Genomic DNA, 23234 nt, shown 5'->3' on the forward strand with positions numbered 1-23234 from the left:
AGTGGATTTACATTTCTTTAAAAAAAAAAAAAAAAAAAAAAGCAATGCAATCTGATAGGCCAGCACCGTGCTCCAATCAGCACAAGCCCTGATGTGTTATCTGAACAGTCCTCTGGTTCAAGGTTTTCAGATTTCTGCCAAGAAAGAGAATTAAATTCCTCCAACACTGGAAGAGACAAATGGACAATAAACAGCATTGACATTCAGAGCTCTGATTAGGCTCATTTTCCATATTAGCTTCTTGCACTCTCCAAGCGTCATTTCCTTTTCATTGGAGATAATTTCCAGGATAACTGCTCATGACATTACCTGGTGCTGAGCCATTGCTATGTTTTGCTTGGTAAACCTGTGGCTCTGGCAGTCTGACAGTCCAACAGGTGGCTCCGGATCTCGACCCAGTTCCATGTCTCGCTCCTTGGGACAGGGGCAGTGCAGGGCTGGTGCCCGAGGCGAACCTTCAGTCCTGCAGCTCCAGCCCAGTGCTCTGACCCAGCACCCCTCCACGTTTGGCTCGCTAGGTGATCGCCTAATTTGCTTAATAGAAGCACCGGTCGGTCCTGGGGCAATGGCAAGCAGTCTTCACAGTTCCAGTGGGAAACCTAGGGAGAAGGAAGAAGTCACAGGGAAAATACAGAAGGGCTGGTGGAAGCGGGAGGAACAAACGGAGTTAGCTAGGACAAGCGCACCTGGAAAGCAGAGCAACAGTCCAGAAAAGACTCTGATACTTCTTTAGTGTTAACAAATAATTTCTAGACGATGCAGACAGGTGACTGCTCCTGCTTCCACACACAAAGGATTAGAGATGCGGTTTAAGGTTCTTCCTGGTGCCCACATAGAAAGTTTATACATTTTTGGAAAATTTAAAAGATAGATTTGCAAAAAAAAAAAAAAAAAAAAGTTTTAAAGAAAAGAATGACAGTTTAAAAATGAACAGAAAAACAGATTTTAGTGGAGATTCCAGCAACCGGCATAAAACAGCAGCGTGCAGACGGCCAAGGGCTCTTCTGTCATTTGCCCAAAACTGCTCTGATGATCACTTGTCTGGGTCCTAGGAGGAGGGAAATGGTGAGCACGGGGCTGGATGATCCCCAGAGACCATGAGAGCAGGGCTGGGGAACCCTGCCCTGGCTCCTGGAAGGGAGACAGTGAGCACCAGTAACACCAGGCTTACCGTGGGGAGGGAGCGTGAACCAGTAATCCCCTCCCCGAGTCCTGGAAAAGGAAACCCAGTGATGTGGGGCTGGGTGAGCGTCGACGTGCGCCGGACCGGGGCAGAACAGGATACATCAGAGGAGATTAGGGAAGTTCCCACAGCTCCATTGTCTGAGAGTTTGAACTCTTATTTAGAGTCAGGAGACAGACAGATAGACTCCTCTCCATTTTTAGGAAGAGGAGCCACAAGAGTGAGAAAAGCAAGGAGAGTGCAGTTTCTGGAATCCACTGACTTTGCATTTGTGGACCTTGGGCCAAGGCAGGATTGGTGCAACCTGCAGGGGGTGCACTGTAGCTTCCTGCCATTGGCAAGCAGAGGCCCAGCTGGAGCTTCACCTATACCAGCCCTCGTCCCTCCTGGGTTCAGGGGTCGTAGGTGGGGACCTCTGCTGATGGTGAAGGCGTTCGTCGTAAGGTAGCTGGTAGAAGCAGACAAAAGTCAGGCTTATTCGGAGGCAGGCAGTGGTCAGTGACAGGGAGCGGTCAAGCACATCCAGCCTGAGTGGCAGGCTGTGGTCAAGCGTATCTGAGCTCAGGCCAAAGTCAAACCAGGTATCCATCTGAAGGGAAAGGAGGGACTGATAGGCAGGACAGGAAGGCGAGGAGGACAACAGGCAGGCAACAAGGACAAGCAGAAGAACTGAAGACAGGAACGCTGGACCTGAAGAACCGAAGGCACAACACGGAGAGCAACAAGCACTACTACAAGAGTAGGTTGACCTGTTGCTGGGGCAGTGAGGGAGAGTGAGTGAAGGCCTGAGCTTCTGAGGTCATTGATGGGTGCCGCGGGGGATTTCCTGCCACCAGTGTGACGACAGGTGCATATGCGCCTAAGGGGAAGCTTGGCTGGAAGATGGCGGCGTCCCACCGTGACGGGTGGCCTGGACCAGGAGGAGAGTAAAGCGGTTTCTGGGAGGAGCCCACGGCCCACCAAGTGAAACTGGTAGATCTTATCAGGTATATTTAATCAATTTCTTAAGCAGCGCATTAGATCAGGGGAGAGTGCTAGATGTAATGTACTTGGATTTCATCAAGGCCTTTGACCCAATTCCAGTTCTAAACAAACAGAGGGCCCTGAAGTGACTGGCTGGGTTAGAAATTGGTTGAGTGTGATGCAAAAAAAAAGAGTAGGTTACCAGTAGTGAGCCACAGGAATTGGTCCTGTGTCCGGCTCTGTAACATAATAATGACGGCAGAAAAGGACCAAAATGGTCCATCCAGTCAACCCAGCAAGCTTCTTATGGTAGCATCTGCTGTGCTGTGGAGGTTACCGCCATGTTTCTCTTTTACTGGGTGATGAGCATTCTTGACAATTCAGACAGTGCTGCTTGACGTGCTTTGCTTATGGACTTGACCTTAGAAGCCGTCCTGTGCTTTTTCCCTTACATCTGTGTATCAGTATCCCAGACCATAAAAAGTCAAGGCCCATGTTGGTTGTCATCTGAAATCGGATACATGTTTCCACCGCAATCCCCCACCTGCCTCTGCCGTCGAAGCAGAGAGTGATGTTGCAATTACATCAGGGGAACCAAGGCTTATTTGTTAAGGGTCGTAATTGCCACTCCGTGCAGGTTATCCCCATGTTTATCAGTTTCCCAGACAGTAAAAGTCGGGGCCCTCATCAGTTGTTGTCTGAATCTAATTCCTTTTTGCCCCCGCCTTAGAAACAGAGAGCAATATTGCAGTTGCATCAAGGCTTATTGATTAAGGGTAGTAATTCCCATACTTTCTGTTAAGGTAGTAACTGCTGCGCCAGTAAATTACCCCCATGCACTCTTTTCTTCATTCCCATCCTCAAGCCTTTAGGGATCCAGTGTCTATCCCATGCTACTTTGAATTCTTTGACTGTTTCGTCTTCACCACCTCCTCCAGAAGGGCATTCCAGGCATCCACCACCCTCTCCCTGAAAACATTTTTCCTAGAGTTTCATTTCATATCCCCTAGTTCTACTGATTTCTTTACAACAGAAAAGGTTTGAAGTTCGTGCATCATTAAAACCTTTCAGGTATCTGAAGGTCTGTATTATATTTCCCCTGCGCCTCCTCTCCTCTAGGGTGTACATATTTAGGTCCTTCAGCCTCTCCTCATAAGTCTTCCATACTGACCCCACTCCATTTTGGTCGTCCTTCTATGGAGCACCTCCATTCTGTCTCTACCTTTTTTGAGAGATGAGCTCCAGAAACGAATACAGTACTCCAAGTGAGGCCTCACCAAGGCCCTGTACAGGGGCATCACCACCTCCTTTTTCTTCCTGGTTATTCCTCTCTCTATGCAGCCCAGCATTCTTCTGGCTTTAGCAATCTCCATGTCACATTTCTTTGCCATTTTTAGATCGCCAGACACTATCATATCAAGATCACTCTCTTGGTCTGTGCATATCAATCTTTCACCCTGCATCCCAGATATATGACTCTGCACTTCTTAGCACTGAATTCCAGCTGCCAAGTCTTTGACCACTCTTCAAGCTTTCTTAAATCACTTTTCATTCTCTCTACTCTATCAGGCATATCCACTCTGTTGCAGATTTAGATTTGCCTGACAAGACCTTCCCCTGGTGAATCCATGCTGCCTCCGGTCCAGCAACCCACCGGATTGTAGATAGTTCACTATCCTTTCCTTCAGCAGCATCTCCATTATTTTTCCCACCACCTAGGTGAGGCTAACCGGCCTGTAATTTCCAGCCTCCTCTCTGCTCCCATTCTTTGGAAGTGGGACCACAACCACTCTTCTGCAGTCTTGTGGCACCACTCCTGGTTCCAGGGATCTATTGAACAGATCTTTCATTGGACCAGTGAGGACATCTCTGAGCTCCTGTAGTATCCTAGGATGTATCTCATCCGGCCCCAAGGTCTTGTCAACTTTGTTTACCTAGCTCTTACCATACATTCTCTTCCATCAACAGTTTCGTCTACCTAATCCCCATATACAGTCTTGGCAAACAGCCATGGCCCTTCTCCAGGGTCTTCTTTAGTGAACACCAAACTGAAGTATTTGTTTAATATTTCTGCTATTTCTTCATCTCTGATATCCCAATCATGAGTATGGCATTTTCTTATGTTCTCTCTACAGATTGCTCCTTGCCGCCTTTTAATTTCACGATACCTCTTCAGGCCCCCTTCTTTCTCTGAAATATTTGAAAATGGTTTTGCCACCTCACTTTACCTCTTTGGCAATCCTTTCATCCGCCAGACTTTTTGCATTTCTGATTTCTTTCTTTGTCTCCCTCAGTTTCACTAGGTATTCTTCCCTGTGTTCCCCTTTTTGGGATCCTTTTTATTTCTCAAATGCTGTTCTTTTTGCTTTTGTTTTCATCCCTCCTTTGAGAACCAGATCATAAGAACCTGCCATACTGGGTCACACCAAGGGTCCATCAAGCCCAGCATCCTGTTTCCAACAGTGGCCAATCCAGGCCATAAGAACCTGGCAAGTACCCAAAAACTAAGTCTATTCCATGTAACCATTGCTAATGGCAGTGGCTATTCTCTAAGTGAACTTAATAGCAGGTAATGGACTTCTCCTCCAAGAACTTATCCAATCCTTTTTTAAACACAGCTATACTAACTGCACTAACCACATCCTCTGGCAACAAATTCCAGAGTTTAATTGTGTGTTGATTGAAAAAGAACTTTCTCCATTTAGTTTTCCCCCTGTCCTCCAAAACCCCTCTTCCTACCTTTTTTCATTTTCTTTTGGAACTTACTTCATCTGAATAGATGAAATAAGTTTCAAGCGCTGGCCGGGTCAGGCCTAATGGCCCCTGTCCTGGCTGGCCCCCGCCCCTTTTTAACAATGCAGCACTTCCATGCTTACTGGGAGATGTGTGTGTGGCCGGGCAATTTTTAAAATGTGCTCAGCCTAGCCACACGTGTATCTCCTGGTTTTTGTGTGTGCCAGCGTTTGAAAATTCAGGTCTGAAATTTCATTTTTTAGTTCAGCATCCTGGGATGTATACCATCTGGTTCAGGTGATTTACTACTCTTCAGTTTGTCAATGTGGCCTACCACATCTTCTAGGTTCACCATGATTTGGTTCAGTTCATCTGAATAGTCACTCTTGAAAACCATCTCGGAAATGGGTATTTCCCCAACATCCTCTTAATTTTATCACTGAAGCAAAGAATTTGTTTAGTCTTTCCACAATGGCCTTATCTTCCCTAAGTGCCCCTTTAACCCCTCACTATTGTCAAGCAGCCCCACCACCGTTACCTCTTGCACAAAATCCTGCATTCCATTGAGAATTAGATCCAAAATTGCTCCCTCTTGCATCGATTCCTGAACCAATTGCTCCATAAAACTGTCATTCATTCCATCCACGAACTTTATCTCTCTACCATGTCCTGATGTTTCACTTACCCAGTCAATACTGGGATAATTGAAATCTCCCATTATTATTGCACTACCAGTTTGATTATCTTCCCTAATTTCTCTTAGCATTTCACTGTCCATCTCATCATTTGGCCAGGTGGATGGTAGTATACTCCTATCACTATACTCTTCCCCAACACACAAGGGATTTCTACCCATAAAGATTCGATTGTGCATTTAGTCTCCTGCAGGATTTTTATCCTGTTGGACTCTATGCCATCCCGGACATAAAACACCACCAAGATGCTCCTCTCCGTCATTGTGATATAATTTGTACACTGTATGGTATAGCATTTCCCCATTGGTTATCCTCTTTCCACTATGGTTCTGAGATGCCAATTAAGTCTATGTCAATATTCACTGCTAAACACTCTAATTCTCCCATCTTATTTCTTATACTTCTGGCATTAGCTTACAAATATTTCAAAATGTGTTTTTTGTTTGTTTTAACATTCTGCTTTTTAATTGATAGGGATAAACTGGAATTTTTTTTAGCTCAGGTGAGTTTTTAGTTACAGGCACTTGGACTACTTTTCTTATTATTGGAACCTCACTGTCGGGATGCCCTAATTCTAATGCGTCATTAGAATCCGTTGAAGATACCTCCCTTCGAACCATGCGCTGCTGAGCGACTGACGGCTTTCTCCTTTGCTCTAGTTTAAAAGCTGCTCTATCTCCTTTTTAAAGGTTAGCGCCAGCAGTCTGGTTCCACCCTGGTTAAGGTGGAGCCCATCCCTTCGGAAGAGACTCCCCCCTTCCCCCAGTTCCTAACAAAACTGAATCCCTCTTCCTTGCATCATCCTCTCATCCACGCATTGAGACTCCGGAGCTCTGCCTGCCTCTGGGGACCTGCGCGTGGAACAGGGAGCATTTCAGAGAATGCCACCCTGGAGGTTCTGGATTTAAGCTTTCTACTTAAGAGCCTAAATGTGGCTTCCAGAACCAAATAGTTTTATTTTTTTTTGCAATATTTATATAAAAAAAATATATATAAGATCAGCTTGCAAGGAAAGACATGGTACAGAATTTACTTTTTATGGTGGATGTAGTTTATGCTTTTTCATTGTAGCTGAAGGCAAGTTGCATTCAGCTTCTGTAGGTATTTTCCTGTCCCTTGAGGGCTCACAATTGAAGTTTGTACCTGGGGCAGTGGAGGGTAAAATGACTTGGCCAAGATCACAGAGAGGTTTCGTGATTTGAACCCTGGCTGCCCTGGACTTCAGCCCACTACTCCTCCATGCCATGTTACAAACAATACTAACATAAAGAACAAAATTTCAAAAAATAAACTAAGCCATTACAGAATCTGGTATTCTGTTTCTTTCCAAAAGAAAAACCAAGCTCCCAATAATCTTATCAGAATCGCAGAAGTGATGTAGGACCACCTATGATGTCTGCCCTTAGGTGTCTGTTACATCTCTAGAAACTCTTTCAGTTTTTCAGGATCAAAACAGACACATCTAGTCTCTTAGAAAGTAATCAGACCTTTACTCAGTTATCAAAAACACCGGAGGAAATAACCAACAGTCACAAGCCAAATCATTCTTCTCATGTACTAGCAGATTCCTAGAAATATCAGAAAAAAAGCAACATTTTGAAATCCAGAAAGGACTTTTGTCTCTGATGGGAAAACAAACACACAATCATATTTTTATCTTACAAAAATATCAGTCATAACAATGTGAGCTGCTTTAACCTATTCTGCGATAGATCTTTCCTGATCAGTCCAAAGTGTCCAAATGAATTTAAGATGACCTGGCATCGTTCACTACAGTGCTAGCCTGAGAAAGGGAATATACAGTATTAATTAATGGTGGAATCCCTTCCAGCAAAATATCCACGATCTTTTAAATATTTTTAAACATATCCCCTGTGGTTACTTCAAGAGCTTGAAAAAAACCCCAACCTTATGAATCATAAATCAAAAGCTTTGATGTGATGTTCAGTGGCCTCCAATTTCCTGTGAATTCTCCCAGAGTTTTTAATCAATAGAGCGTCCTTGTAATATTTCAACTTTATCTTCCACTAGTTAAGTGTTATGAATGTGCCAACAACTGCTGCTGCTTTTCTTGAATCTTCTGATGTTTCAACAGGGAAGACTTTAAATCTTCAGACACGTTATATACTGATCTCTCCAAAATTGTGAAGGCTGAGCAAATGGAATCCAAAATGATCTGCACAGATTCACACGTACAGGCCGATGCAATGAGGTGCCCGACTCTTAATATTAATGTATTCACTCTGTCACTCACTGCTGGCAGCGGTTCTGATTGGTCCATTCACTGTCAAGATGTCACTGAAACAACCAATCCCTTTCAGAAGGCTGTCCTAAAAGGGGATTGATCCTTTCACTGACCAGCATCAGTTAAAAGGAGGTGGGGAGGGAGCTCTGGCCAGGCCACTTCTCCTGGGCACCCGCTGTAGAGCACTAAAGATGCACAAATTACCCAATGCACATCCCTTTTAGCACGGCAGGTCACTTTCCTATTGCATCAAACACCCAGGACAAATGGATGTGAGTGCATTTAAAAGTTGTGCACCCAGCTTGGACTCATGTTTTTATACATTGATATTGCATCAGCCTGTTAGAGAGCACAGCAGGCCCAAGCTCCTGCCACAATCCCCAATCCTCTCTTTTAGGTGTGCTCACTAGCAGCAGCACTCACACTGCATCAGATACTGCCCCAATCCTCTCCTTTAGGGGTGCTCACTAGCAGCAGCACTCTCACACTGCATCAGATACTGCCACAATCCTCTCCTTTAGGTGTGCTCACTAGCAGCAGCACTCACACTGCATCAGATACTGCCACAATCCCCAATCCTCTCCTTTAGGTGTGCTCACTAGCAGCAGCACTCACACTGCATCAGATACTGCCACAATCCTCTCCTTTAGGTGTGCTCACTAGCAGCAGCACTTTCTCACACTGCATCAGATACTGCCACAATCCCTAATCCTCTCCTTTAGGTGTGCTCAATAGCAGCACTCTCTCACACTGCATCAGATACTGCCACAATCCCCAATCCTCTCCTTTAGGTGTGCTCAATAGCAGCAGCACTCACACTGCATCAGATACTGCCACAATCCCCAATCCTCTCCTTTAGGTGTGCTCACTAGCAGCAGCACTTTCTCACTGCATCAGATACTGCCACAATCCTCTCCTTTAGGTGTGCTCACTAGCAGCAGCACTTTCTCACTGCATCAGATACTGACACAATCCTCAATCCTCTCCTTTAGGTGTGCTCACTAGCAGCAGCACTTTCTCACACTACATCAGATACTGCCACAATCCTCTCCTTTAGCTGTGTTCACTAGCAGCAGCCCTCTCACACTGCATCAGATACTGCCACAATCCCCAATCCTCTCCTTTAGGGGTGCTCACTAGCAGCACTCACACACTGCATCAGATACTGCCACAATCCTCTCCTTTAGGGGTGCTCACTAGCAGCAGCACTTTCTCACACTGCATCAGATACTGCCACAATCCCCAATCCTCTCCTTTAGGGGTGCTCACTAGCAGCACTCACACACTGCATCAGATACTGCCACAATCCTCTCCTTTAGGGGTGCTCACTAGCAGCAGCACTTTCTCACACTGCATCAGATACTGCCACAATCCCCAATCCTCTCCTTTAGGGGTGCTCACTAGCAGCACTCACACACTGCATCAGATACTGCCACAATCCCCAATCCTCTCCTTTAGGGGTGCTCACTAGCAGCACTCACACACTGCATCAGATACTGCCACAATCCTCTCCTTTAGGTGTGCTCACTAGCAGCAGCACTTTCTCACACTGCATCAGATACTGACACAATCCTCAATCCTCTCCTTTAGGTGTGCTCACTAGCAGCAGCACTTTCTCACTGCATCAGATACTGCCACAATCCTCTCCTTTAGGTGTGCTCACTAGCAGCAGCACTTTCTCACTGCATCAGATACTGACACAATCCTCAATCCTCTCCTTTAGGTGTGCTCACTAGCAGCAGCACTTTCTCACACTGCATCAGATACTGCCACAATCCTCTCCTTTAGCTGTGTTCAGTAGCAGCAGCACTCTCACACTGCATCAGATACTGCCACAATCCTCTCCTTTAGCTGTGTTCACTAGCAGCAGCACTCTCACACTGCATCAGATACTGCCACAATCCCCAATCCTCTCCTTTAGGGGTGCTCACTAGCAGCAGCACTTTCTCACTGCATCAGATACTGACACAATCCTCAATCCTCTCCTTTAGGTGTGCTCACTAGCAGCAGCACTCTCACACTGCATCAGATACTGCCACAATCCTCTCCTTTAGCTGTGTTCACTAGCAGCAGCACTCTCACACTGCATCAGATACTGCCACAATCCTCTCCTTTAGCTGTGTTCACTAGCAGCAGCCCTCTCACACTGCATCAGATACTGCCACAATCCCCAATCCTCTCCTTTAGGGGTGCTCACTAGCAGCACTCACACACTGCATCAGATACTGCCACAATCCTCTCCTTTAGGGGTGCTCACTAGCAGCAGCACTTTCTCACACTGCATCAGATACTGCCACAATCCCCAATCCTCTCCTTTAGGGGTGCTCACTAGCAGCACTCACACACTGCATCAGATACTGCCACAATCCTCTCCTTTAGGGGTGCTCACTAGCAGCAGCACTTTCTCACACTGCATCAGATACCTCTACTGCAGCAGCCAAATGGGAGGGGATGATAGAATCCATTGACACATCAGAGCCCCCAATGAACGCACAGATTGCCAGGGCTCGCACCGCAAAAGCTGCAGAATCCCCTCCAAGCAGCAGGGGAATCTCCGTTGCGTCAGGGTTGTTCATTACCTCGGGCTGGATGATGCCTTCTGGGCCACAGCCAGCTGAAGACCCCTCCAACGTTGAGACAAAGTAGACGATGGAAGTCTGCGGTAGGGGTATACTGACCTCTGGGGGGACAAGGCCTAGTCTTCCTCTTTGTCTTGCCCATAATAAATTGCTTTAAGGAAATGTCCCAAAAGTGTAAAAAAAAAGCCTGCGCTGAACTCAAAATCTGAACTCCCTGCCAGCAGCCGCCACCTTGTTTCCTTCCCCTTGGTTGCTGTAGGATGGCGATTCAGAATCTGAAATCAGGTCAATGTCAAGTTAGTGTTAAATTTTACTCTTCTGGAGAAGTAAACTGAGTTTTCTGAAACTTCCCCACCTTCCATTACACCAAAGCAAAAAATGAGCCCTAAGACTGAAAGTAAGGCAACGTAAAATGTGACTTCTCATCTTGCTTCTTAAAAGTCTGACAACCGATTTCAGAGCTCCCATTTGTCTACGGAAAAAACAATCTTAACATTTCTCTAGCCAGAGCAATTAGTGTGGGCATGTACCATCCCTTTGGGAGTGACTGGGAGCACTGGGAGCGTTGCTGCGGGCTTGGAATCTAAGATTTGCCACACTGGGTCAGACCAAGGGTCCATCAAGCCCAGCATCCTGTGTCCAACAGAGGCCAAACCAGGTCACAGGTACCTGATAGGATCCCAGACAGACAGATTTCATGCTCCCTTATTTAAGGTTTGGTTTAGGGCGAGGCTTTAGTTTTTGGCCCTGCTCCTAGTGAGTGGAGGTGGGGATAGGGATTGGATTGGGGTTGTGTTTGAATTTTCATGTATTTCATTATTTTCAATTGTGATTTTATTCAATATTTGATATGATTATTGTACTATTTTATTATGCTGTAAATTACAAACCACTTTTTTTTTGGACAGTACAGAGCTGTGAAAATGAAAATGCATGTATGTGTGTCTGCTTTTGTATGTGCACGTGAGCATGTGTGCATGCATTTATCACATGAGCTGACGCGCTTGGGGATTTTTATATTAAACATTCTTAATACTTATCCTTGTTTACTGTACCTGGAGGTTAAATATTAGGTAAGGATATGTTCCAGCTTTGGCAAGGTTATTCCTTAAGCACTTCAAGGAATTCAACCATTGAACAGTATCTGGAATGAGGGCGAGAGATAACTCATGGTCTTTGATTAACTGGAAAACTAATTCCTGTCCTTTGTCACTCTCCATAGTATTTCCTTGGAGCATAGCCAGGTCAGCAGGATTAGATCCAGTGCCGCCTTTTCAACCACCACCCTCCAAGGACAGCGAAACTAACCTTGTGCATGCACCACCCCAAGTGAACATTTGATACTGAAAGACAGAAAGGCGTACACAGTCTGATTATATTCATGGCTCAACACACAGAATGGGACAAGACGTCTTGCCTATTTTATTTTTATTTGGATTTAATCTCACATCTTTTCAGTGGTAGCTCGGTTACATTCAGGCATCGTAGGTAGCCCACGCTCTGACCAGTCAGCAGCATCGGAGGAGGATCTGGTAGGAGACAAAGGGTGCAGGGTGGGAAGGCTTCAGGGATGCATCGGAGATCAACAGTAAAATGAAATCACCACAAATTGCTTTGCTGGCCCGATCCTTGTGAACCATTTTTACCTGCAGCCAATGAGGGTACCTGAGTAACTGCTTTGATATACAGGAAAAATCATTTGCCAGGGGTCCTCTAAGCACTCAGTGCTCTTGCTTTTTAATCACATTTCCTCCTAGTGGTGAAAACAGTTCCAATAACATTTCTTTGACTTATTGCTGTTGTGCAATAGGTTTTATTAATGGGTAAAAATCTTGTATCCAAAGCTCAAACTTTTGCTGCAGCACAGATTTTCCCTTTTTGTCTATGACCTAAATACCACAACCTTAAAGAATATCAGCTCTGGAAAATGCAAGGAACAAGACATAAGGTACAATGTTTGTGTAAAACAAAATAAATAAATCAGATTTTCAAATTAAAAACCAATCTAATAGGAATATAGAGAGCTGGGTGGCTGGCATGAGGAAGGGTCATTTGGTAACTGCCCTGCCCTCATCAGCCACCTGGATGGGATATTCAAGAGGGTTGGGGAGGAGGCAGCTGTCATGGTATATGTGAGTAAGGTGAGGGAGGGAGGGGCTGGAAGCTAAATTTAGGCTTCGACATTGGAAGCTGAAATGCAGAATCTCCAGGATTGCATTTTTGGAAATGCTCTTCATGCCACATGCAGGACCTCAGCGGCAGGCTGAGCCTCAGAAACTCAATGCATGGATGAGAGGATAAAATTACTGTAATGCCTTATAACTTGCAAGGGATATTCAACAGCACAGCTAGGCTGCTGAATTATACCCCAAAAATCCTAAATTAGCTGGAACCAGGGTTCAAATCCCACTGTCACTCCTTATGACCTTGGGCGAATCACTTTACCCTTCATTGCCTCAGGTACAAAATTAGATTGTAAGCCTTGGGGGACAGGGAACTACCTACAGTACCTGAATGTAATCTGCTTTGATGCCCACGTTGAATATAAAAATCTAAATAAATGCTACTGATCAGATGCCCCTTTGTCCATGCTTTCATAGAATTACCTTGGAATCACCGCACGTAGAGCGCGAAGGTATCCCTAGCAGCTGACGCCAGGTCCAGCCCTGCAGCTGCCGAAAGCCTGGACCATTAGATACCAGGATCCAGCATTCCCCAAGACCATGCTTACTTCAAGCCCTCCTACCAATCTGCCTCTTCCTAAGGCTCCCTCCCTAAGGATGTGCCACATACCAGACCAAGCATAATCAGTTATCATAACTGGTCAAGACAAAGGCTCCTTATACCATATCTACCCAACCCACACAGAAAGAAAACATTTCAAATCTCTTCTGTCCACCAAGAGTAATCCAAAACCAGGACCAAGTGCACGCCAGGCTCAATCCCGCTCTGCGTTCAGGACACGACTCCTAAACACTTGTTCAATCCACACCAAGGTTAACTTCACACATGATCTACTCATGGGTAATGCTGCTGTCGTACACCTAACCGAAATATGGGCACAGGACATGGATTCCCTCCAGTTTAACCAAATCTGCCCCAAGACTATACCTATGTCTATCCCCCACGTAGATAACTACCCCTCTGCCTCTTATTTGTAGGTCCGCACCAGACCTGACCCCCTCTCCCCACAGGAACCCAAAAGAACTGATGCCACCTTCCTCAAAGCCTATACTGACCCAAATAGGGGATCCTTCTAAAATATTACCCACCATCAAGTTCCATGGCAGTCCTAGATGACCTCCTACAGCCTGGAGTACTTCAGGAACCTAATCCTGGGGCTTTCAACATCCACACTGGACCTCCCACATTAATTCTTAACCTCCCTGCACACCTCTGCCTTACCCAACCAAGCTAACTGATAGACCAGGCCCGAGACTGGTCCCTCTACAACTAGTATTGAGTATGCAACAGAGAACATATGGATCACTTAATAGTTTGAAATAAAATCTCTCTCACCCCAAGAATCTAAACTAGTGAAAGCCACAAGACTGATCTGCCCACCATCATGCTTCAACCCAGAAGTGTTACTACTCATCCTCCACAGCAATGTAGACAGCTCCTCCACCACAGCTTGAAATCTAGAATAGAGGGGCAGCTCCAGAGGGCTGGATGCAGGGAGGGGCTTGCCCGTCTAGCTGATCCCCCAAAGCGGGTCGACTACTTCACCAAGTGCCTAGTACCTTTCCCTCCAAACACTTGCCCACTCTGGAAATGTTTCTGTGGGGAACACAGTGAATTTCAGAGTCCCTGCTGCTGAATACAGAATTTAAGATTTTTGATGCTGGTGGTTTTCCATCAGGCAGTCTTTATCTATGGCAGATCAACATCAACCCCACTGATTCACATCAGCTCTGAAAGAACTACAGGCAGCACAAATAGAGAGGAAATCATATGGCCATCACTGAAGTAAAGAGAATCTACTACACAAAACTATCAACCAAGCCAAAAACGCACTCAGGGAGTTATTCCAGACCATCAACAAGCTGCTGGGAGCCCTTGCTCCCTGCCAACTCCCACTGCAAACTAGACACATTCTTTGCACATAAAATCACATGCATCCAATCTGACCTTGACTGAACACCAAAGGGAAGCCTACCAGCAACAGGGCACAGGCCATTACCCCAGTGTCTGACTTTCTGCTCACTTCTAGAAGATGCCTTGCTCACCTCCCTCAAGCCAAGCGGACCCTGGTTGATCAAAAAAGGCTGCATCCAATCTCTCATCAACTCATTGCTAGCAGAAGCCCATTTTCCACCCACAAAAAAAACACAAAACCCAAAACAAACAAACAAGATCTGTGTTGAAGAAACCCAACCTTCACCCTAATGACCTCAACTACCGCTGCCTGGTGTCAAACCTCCCTGTCCTAAACAAGATTTTTAAAAAAGGCACTGATATTACAACAACTATCTACTCACCATCAACACCTTGGACCCTTACCAATCTGGATTCGGACCACACTAATAAGCTAGGTCTGTCATGCACATGCAGCCAAGCTACTCTTCTGGCTCCAATAGCTACTGCCAGCTGGACTCATAAGACTGACCTGATAAGTGCTTGCCATATTCCTCAGCTTCTTAGATCACAAGTAGGAACTGTCCCACCATGTCTATTGGAAGGTCTTCTGCTAAAGTTTGTAACTTTTGCACCATGAGTGGCTATCCTTGAATTTAGCATAGCTGACCAGAAAACTCTCTTGGCCATACTATCCAGCATCCTGGCCTCTTTAGTAGAGGTAGTACTGGAAGGCAGCTGAATGCTTAGCTCTTTTTAACGCTAACTCCATTACTACTGACTGGTGTGCTAACTGCAGCTTGAGATGGGCTGGAGCCAGGGAGCAATGTTTGAAGCTTAATGGCAAATAATTGATTGTCCGAGAGCACCATTTGCAGAGTGCCTTGGGGAGCAGAGAGCCATCAGTGGATTTGGGAGTGACACTGTGCTGCGGCACTCCAATCCTCCTCTTTGCACAATTTGGCGCTCGGTCTCTCCTGTGTCTATTACACCGCTGATTCAATGTTTGGAGAGGACAGGGGCAGCTTTAGTGGAAGCCCCAGATGCTAGCTTGCTAAATCCATGAGCATTTGAAGGTAGGGCAGAATCAATATGGCTCAGACTGAGGGTAAGAGCCCTAAAGCAGGGCATTCTTGATGGGTCCCATTGCCAGAGGCACAGATGGATCATCAGTTAGGGCCTCGTGACTGTTACAGAAGACATCTCTTTGGAGGTCACTAGGATTGACAATACTTTGATTAATTCTCCGTCTGAGCTTTGTTTCTTTGCTAGAACTGCAGCGACTAAGTTTGCAGACCACGATAAAAGGAAAGGAATGGAATTTGGAGGAATAGTGTACAGGATGAGTAACAAGTTTCAGCATTGTAAAGTGTTACCAGGGCCCATAGAAAAAGACATTCTGGTCTTGCATTCCAAATTGGCCACGAATTTGCACTTCAATTTTCCAAAGATCAGGCTGTGCTCAAGAGCTTTTAAAGAAAAGTGTAAGGGATATTCTCCAAGTTTCAAGTGATGATAAAATTGAATATTTATTTAAAAGGGATTTATATCCTGCGCCCAAAGTTCAGGGCGGGTTATAATAGTACATTCATAATTGTCACAGACACAATCAAATAAGTCAAATCAATAAAAGGAACTTAAACAGAAATAAAATCAATGAGTAACAAAAAGAAAAGGAATTAACAAAAGGAATTGAGTCTACTTTGGATTGCATAGGTCAGCAAATGTCTGACTGAATAGATGGTGTTTTAAGGCCTTTTTTTTTTCTTTTTTAATTCCTTTGGGTTGCTTAATATTCTCAGTGTAAGGGGTAGAGAATTCCAAAGGATTGGACCTAAACTAAAGAATGCATGTTCCCAAGTTGTAACTAATCTTGTTAACCTTGGAGAAGGGCTTCCTTGACGGTAGATTTCTAGCTGGGGTGTACAGATGAAGGCTAGCCGATAAAGGAAAATTAGTTTATCTGATAATTTTCGTTCCTGTAGTACCACGGATCAGTCCAGACTCCTGGGTTTTGCCTCCCCTCCAGCAGATGGAGACAGAAGTTTTTTTCAAAACAACCCTGGCATATATACCAAGGTGCCACCCACAGTCACTCAGTCTTACGTAATGTCAAAGCAGAATGGAACAAAACCAAACCAACCAACTATCTGTCCAACTATAATAAGGTGGATACAAACCCCCAACTGGGATCAGAACTCGCTGAACCAAAACAACAAGCGAGAAAAACAGTACCAATACCCAGAAAAGAAGGTTATACGAGCAGACTCTGTTACTTCAGTGTACACAGTCATGGGCGGGGCTCTGGACTGATCCATGGGACTACAGGAACGAAAATTATCAGGTAAGAAACTAATTTTCCTTTCCCTGTATGTACCCGGATCAGTCCAGACACCTGGGATGTACCAGAGCTGACTTACCTAGGGTGGGAGCCAGAGAGGCCCACTCTGAGCACCCCTTCTCCAAAGACCCCGGAGTCTGAAGCTTGCACATCCAATCTGTAATGATCGGGCAAACGTATGCAATGACTTCCACGTAGCTGCCCTGCAAATTTCCTGAGGCGAGACTTGATGACATTCCGCCCATGAAGCGGCCTATGACCGCGTGGAGTGGACGCGAAGCCACACTGGAGCTACCTTACCATGCAGTAAATACGTGGAATTAATGGCCTCCTTTAGCCAGCAAGCAATCGTAGTCTTGGAGGCCATATCACCTCTCTTCCGTCCATTCCACAACACGAAGAGATGGTCAGATACCCGGAAAGGATTCGTGACCTCTAGATATCACAGCAGAGCCCTGCGCACATCCAGTTTCCGTAAATCCTTTGAGATGGGATCTGAGCGGTCCACACTGAAAAAGAGGGAAGCTCAACTGATTGATTCATGTGGAATGAAGAGACTACCTTCGGGAGGAAGGAAGGAACTGTCCGCAAGGATACCCCACAGAATCAGAAATACGTAAGAAGGGTTCCCTGCACAACAACAATGCCTGCAACTCAGAAACTCGACGTGCCGAAGAAATCGCGACCAAACACCACTTTCAGCATGAGATCCTTCAGCGTTGCTCGTTTCAACGGCTCAAAAGGAGGGGCACACAAGGATGATAGAACCAAATAGAGATTCCAGGAAGGACAAGGCAGGCGAAGAGGAGAGCGTGTTTCACCCCTCGTAGGAAACGCGCTACATCTGGGTGCAACGTCACCGCTACGCCCTGATCTTACCACGTAAACAACCAAGTGCCGCAACCTGTACCCTAAGGGAACTGCAGGAAAGCCCTTTGGAAAGACCCGCCTGAAGAAAGCCGAGAATATCAGGGATCGACGCCCGCGTGGGGTCTATCGGGCATCCAGCACACCAAGTATCAAATACTTTCCAGACCTGAACATAAGCCAGGGAAGTGGATGGTTTTCGCGACCTCAACAACGTTGCCACCACCGCATCGGAATAACCCTTATTCTTCAGCCATTGCCTCTCAAAAGCTATGCCGCTAGACAAAAGCGATCCGCCTCTTCCAACCAGAAGGGACCTTGATGTAGAAGAGCCGCTGATTCCAGAATCTTAGCGGGTGTGCGGTGTACAAATTGAGCAGATCCGCGAACCAGGGATGTCTTGGCCACTCTGGCGCCACAAGAATTACCTCTGCCGGATGAAGCTCTATCCACCTGAGCACCTTGCCTATCTGCGACCAGGGAGGAAACACATTAAATAAGATGTTAGTCGGCCAGGGAAGGGCCAGGGCATCCACTCCCTCTGCCCCTGTTTCCCTGTGATGGCTGTAAAACCATGGAGCCTTGGCATTCTTGAACGTGGCCATCAGATCCATGGACGGCCTGCCCCACCGGTCGCAGATGAGCTGAAAAGCTTTGTCAGCCAATTCCCACTCTCCGGGATCAAGATGGTGACGACTGAGAAAGTCTGCCTGTACGTTGTCCACGCCGGCGATGTGAGATGCCACAATACTGGCTAGATGCTCCTCCATCCAGCTCATCAATTGTTGTGCCGCCTCTGCCACCAAGCAACTCTGTTCCTCCTTGGCGACTGACGTAGGCCACCGTAGCTGCATTGTCTGACAAGATCCTGACCGATTTCCCCCGAAGAAGCGGGAGAAAAGCTTTCAATACGAGAGCCACCGCCCTGGTCTCCAAGTGGTTGATTGACCACAGAGATTGGAGGTTGGACCAACAGTCCCTGCACCAACTTCCCCAGACAGATCACTCCCCAGTCAGAGAGACTGGCATCTGTGGTGATGACCGTCCAGTCGGGAATTACCAGGGGAACCCCACATGCCAGATGTTCCGAGACCAGCCACCAGTTGAGACTGGCCCTCACAGAGTCCGTAAGTGGAAGTGGCAGATGATACAGCTCTGACACTGGATTCCAACGGGACAGCAAAGCTGATTGTAAGGGATGCATATGAGCAAAGGCCCAGGGCACCAACTCCAGAGTGGATGTCAGAGCCCATTACCCTCAGGTAATCGTTCACCGTAGGCATCTGCATGTCCAACAAGTCCCTTACCTGGCCCTGGACCGTATCGAATAGGGCTCCCAGGAACTCCAGAGACTGGGAGGGGGGAATCAGATGACTCTTGGCCAAATTGATCACGCAGCTGAGCGATCGTAAGAGCTGTAGTACCCGGTGTATTGCCGACTGACACAGAGTCTTTGATTTGGCTCGAATCAGCCAATCATCCAGGTAAGGATGGACCAGGAAACCTTCCCTCCGGAGCTGCGCTGCAACCATGACCATAACCTTTGAGAACGTCCTGGGTGCCATGGCAAGACCGAAAGGCAGAGCTTGGAACAGATAGTGACTTCCCAGAATACAGAACCTGAGGAACTTCTGTTACTCTGACCGGATGCAGATATGAAAATAGGATTCCATGAGATCCAGAGAAACCAGGAACTCCCCTTGCCGTACCGAGGTGATGACTGAACGAAGGGTCTCCATCCGGAAACGAGGTACCCGAAGGCACCTGTTTACCCTTTTCAGGTCCAAAATTGGTCCGAACATTCCTTCCTTTTTTGGGACTATGAAGTAAATGGAATAACGACCCCTTCGTTGCTCCGCGGACGGAACTGGTGTGATAGCCCCCAAGGCCAGTAGGCGCTGGAGCGTGTCTGGCACTGCTTGCTGCTTTTCGTGGTATGCACAAGGAGATATCAGAAATTTGTCTCTAGGATGCTGTACAAAATCTAAAGCGTAACCTTGACTTATCAGTGAGGACCTACTGGTCCGACATTATCTTGGTCCATTCCTCGAAGAAGTGGGAGAGTCTGGCCCCCACGCTGGGCACACGATGGCCAAGCGGTACAGAGGAATGAACCGGCATTATCTCATTGAGAGATCTTGGCCCCCGCCGCCACCTGCGGGTTACCTGGTCTGCCAAAACATCTGCCGCAAAAGGACTGAGACCACGACTGCTGCCGGTTAGAACTTCAGCGAAAGGATGACCCAGATGACCGCGCTGGCCTGGGTCGTTTACCACCGTGGAACAGTGTCTGAGCTGCAAAAGGTCCTCTTGACCTCGGCTTGTCCTCCGGTAGTTTATGAACCTTGTTCTCTCCCAGGGACTGGATCACGTCCTCCAATTCCTTACCAAATAACAGTTTCCCTTTGAAAGGAAACAAGCCTAGATGGGCCTTGGATGACACATCTGCAGCCCAATTTCGAAGCCAGAGGAGCCATCGTTTGGCTACCGCCGAAACCATGGATCTGGCAGACGTGCGTAGGTGGTCATAAAGAGCATCAGCGCTATAGGCGATGACCACCTCCAGTCGATTTGCCTGGGCAGCCTCCCCCACCGAGAGGTTGGAATTAGCTTGGAGCTGCTGTGCCCATCGAAGACCGGTGCGTAATGCAAAATTACTGCACATCGCAGTCTGGAACCCCAGCGCTGAGGCTTCAAACACCTTCTTGAGCTGCAGCTCTAGCTTTGTCCTGTAAATCCTTGAGGGCAGTTGCTCCCGTTACAGGGATTGTGGACCTCTTAGTAACAGCCGATACTGCTGCATCCACCTTAGGGATACATAGCAGCTCTAAGGCCTCCTCCGGAAGGGGATATAACTTGTCCATAGCCTTACTAACCTTTAATCCCAAATCTGGGGTGTCCCATTCTCGGAAGAGAAGATCCGTCGCTGAGAAATGAAATGGGAAGGAAACCGTAGGACCTCTGAGACCCAAAAAGGCAGGATCCATAGCTCCCAGCCGGGACTCTCCCGGCAGTGTCTCCAGGCCTAGCTCTTGTAAGATGGCCGGAGTAAGTGGAGCCAGTTCATCCTTCTTGAAGAGACGAACCACTTTAGGATCATCTCCCTCCATCGCCGGAGATCCCCTGCTGAGGCCTGGAGGGAGATCCGCATCACCCTCTGGGAGGCTCTCAGAACCACTGACGGGGACGGGACTTACAGAATTAATTTTTTTTTTTTTTTTTTTTTACACTAGCTAACCAAAAACAAACCTCAAACCCTGACTAAATTACTGCACTATTAAACCTGCAGTAACCAGGGAACCAGAAGAGACTGTGGGTTTTGCACCTCCACCATCTGCTGGAGAGAGTAAGACCGAGGGACTGTGGGTGGCACCTTGGTATATATGCCAGGGTTGTTTTGAAAAAAACTTCTGTTTCCATCTGCTTCAGGGGAGGCAAAATCCAGGTGTCTGGACTGTTCCGGGTACGCACAGGGAACCAGTCCTTGTCATTATAAATGAGGTGGTGAAACCACATTCCATCAGGAATATGTAATAAGAAGGTGGAAGAGAACAATGGATACTATTCTCACTACTGGTAGTTTAGTCAGAACTGACCTCTTCCTATGGAGGAGGTGGTGATTTTGGCATGTCCAAATATTTCTGCAATGTTTAACCACATTTTCTCTAGCAAGTGATTATGACCTTTCGCTGATGGTGGAACTGCAGCTGAAGATCCAGCAGAGTTTAGTCCTAGGACCAGCATGGGTAATGGAAATTTTTTATATTAAAAAGGAAGTGCTCCGTGTAAAAAGATTCTGTCGCAGAGCAGAGATGATTTCACTCTATGAGTGGATTCTTCTGATGCCACTGGTGCCCACAAGCACTGACTTCCTCTCTTAAACTAATGATTTTGGTGCTTTCCTGCAGGGAGGCCTTGAGGTGGTGCAGCACCATTCTCCTTCTGGAGTGAAGGACACAGCCTCCCTCCAGACCCCGCTGACTCAGGGCCAAGCACAAGAGAAGTCTTCCTTTTTCGGTTTAGGTAAAAGGTCTCAGTCTTTCAATGCTTCCTTTTGTTTCGTGAGCTGGACGGTTGAGGCAATTCCAGAAAAGCTTGCAGGGTGAGGCTTCTATTTTTCTCTTGGGGTCATGAACACAAGCAGAGCTGTTTGGCATAGCAGAAGGACCCAAACGCTGACCCAGTGCTCATGACTGTCTTTGAGAGATCTTTGCGTTGCAGAAAAAGATCCTTCTTGAAGCTCAGTCTGGTGAAAGTAAAAGGTTAAGTTCAACTCAAATTTTCGAAAAACAAATCCAGAAAGCAGCCATGCACACATCTTTATTGTTTAAGATTGTGCATCATTTTTCTTCTTAAAACCCATTTTTCAAAACTACAACTTTTAATCTTTCAAACAGAAACCTGAACTTCATGTGTAAGGAAATGAGAATTTTCCTAAATAAGCATCTACAAAGCAGGGTGCATTTACTATGAATATATACAGAAGGAAAATGTGTCTATTTTACAGAAAGGGTACATTGATTTCTTTGAAAATCTATTGTAGCTGGGACTCTAACGTTCCCAAATAAAAAGTTACATAACTAAATTAAACCAGAAGAAGGAGGTGTGACAGGGAGCCCAGAAGCATCAGGGCTTTCTTGACCGTCATTTTGCAGGACTGGGAAAGTCAACACAAACCATCATACATTAATTACAAGACATTTACTGAACTCTACATACTTTGCATCTACTTTTCTGTCTTAAAAGTTAGTACACTAGAGCTTTGAAGGGATAATTACATTTAGCAAAACTATACATGAACTGCTATTGTGTATTCCGGGTTAGTACGTGAACGCAAGCAGCCCCAAATCAGCAAAGATTTAATACACTATTATTATTATTATTTTTAACATGACTGATTCAGGCATTAGCAATGGTTGCCAAATGTTTCTGTAATTAACAATTGTCTATTTTGCAGTATTACCAGTGATAATGAGGGCACAGAGAAACTGCCATGCATAGTCCATTCAAAAGATGTAGAAACAAAAGTCTCTTGTACAATACTTAGCATCAAGGTTTCCTCACAATCAAACGATTTAAAATGAGATCTCTGCCAGCCCTAGGAGGAAAAAAAGAAGAGTAAGCAGTGAACTAAGACTGGTGTTGGGTGAGAGGTAAGAACCCCATGCATCACGTCCTTTCCTAATCAGCAGTAAGACAGGACAGGACAAGACTACGTCTACTTGGGAGAGCATCTTTATCGCAAGGTTATTACCCAGCTTCTGGCCATCCTTCGTAGCCCAGCAAATGCAGTAGTGCAGCAGTAACTGTTCCAGCAGCTCTTTTTCATCCAGAAACTCCAACTTTTCTATTCTGTGGGGAGGAGAAAAACAGTGTGCAGGAAAACTTACATCCAAACACTTTCCTGGGGTGGGGATAAGTAATACTAAAAAAAAATCCAGCACAGCAAGACTTTCCTGCCCAAAGGTGGAACTCTCAGCAGCAGAGTGAGGCAGAACACACCGCCCACAGAAAGGCCGGGAGATATGCAGGACTCTCGGGCCGGTGCGCA

The 23234-nt window shown here is 46.3% G+C and overlaps 1 protein-coding gene across 3 annotated transcripts in view; it reads right to left on the reverse strand.

Moving 5' to 3' along the window:
* Nucleotides 1–11810: 11810 nt before the first annotated feature.
* The window catches only part of LCMT1 (leucine carboxyl methyltransferase 1), a 53104-nt gene continuing 41680 nt past the window's right edge, over nt 11811–23234 (reverse strand). The window contains exons 10-12 of one of the 3 annotated variants that reach the window (XR_003852725.1): nt 22938–23035; nt 22647–22781; nt 11811–11927 (exon numbers count right to left, since the gene is read on the reverse strand). Coding sequence is in view for 1 of the 3 variants with exons in the window: in XM_029577582.1 (XP_029433442.1) it covers nt 22759–22781; nt 22938–23035 (121 nt within the window). In the remaining 2 variants the exon portion in view is untranslated. Of the gene's footprint in view, nt 11928–15985; nt 21930–21986; nt 22782–22937; nt 23036–23234 lie in introns of those variants that run through there. The other 2 variants (XR_003852724.1, XM_029577582.1) reach the window with 2 other exon arrangements.

This window comes from Rhinatrema bivittatum, chromosome 14 (assembly GCF_901001135.1).
Source record: "Rhinatrema bivittatum chromosome 14, aRhiBiv1.1, whole genome shotgun sequence".
In the NCBI taxonomy this organism is placed as follows: domain Eukaryota; kingdom Metazoa; phylum Chordata; class Amphibia; order Gymnophiona; family Rhinatrematidae; genus Rhinatrema; species Rhinatrema bivittatum.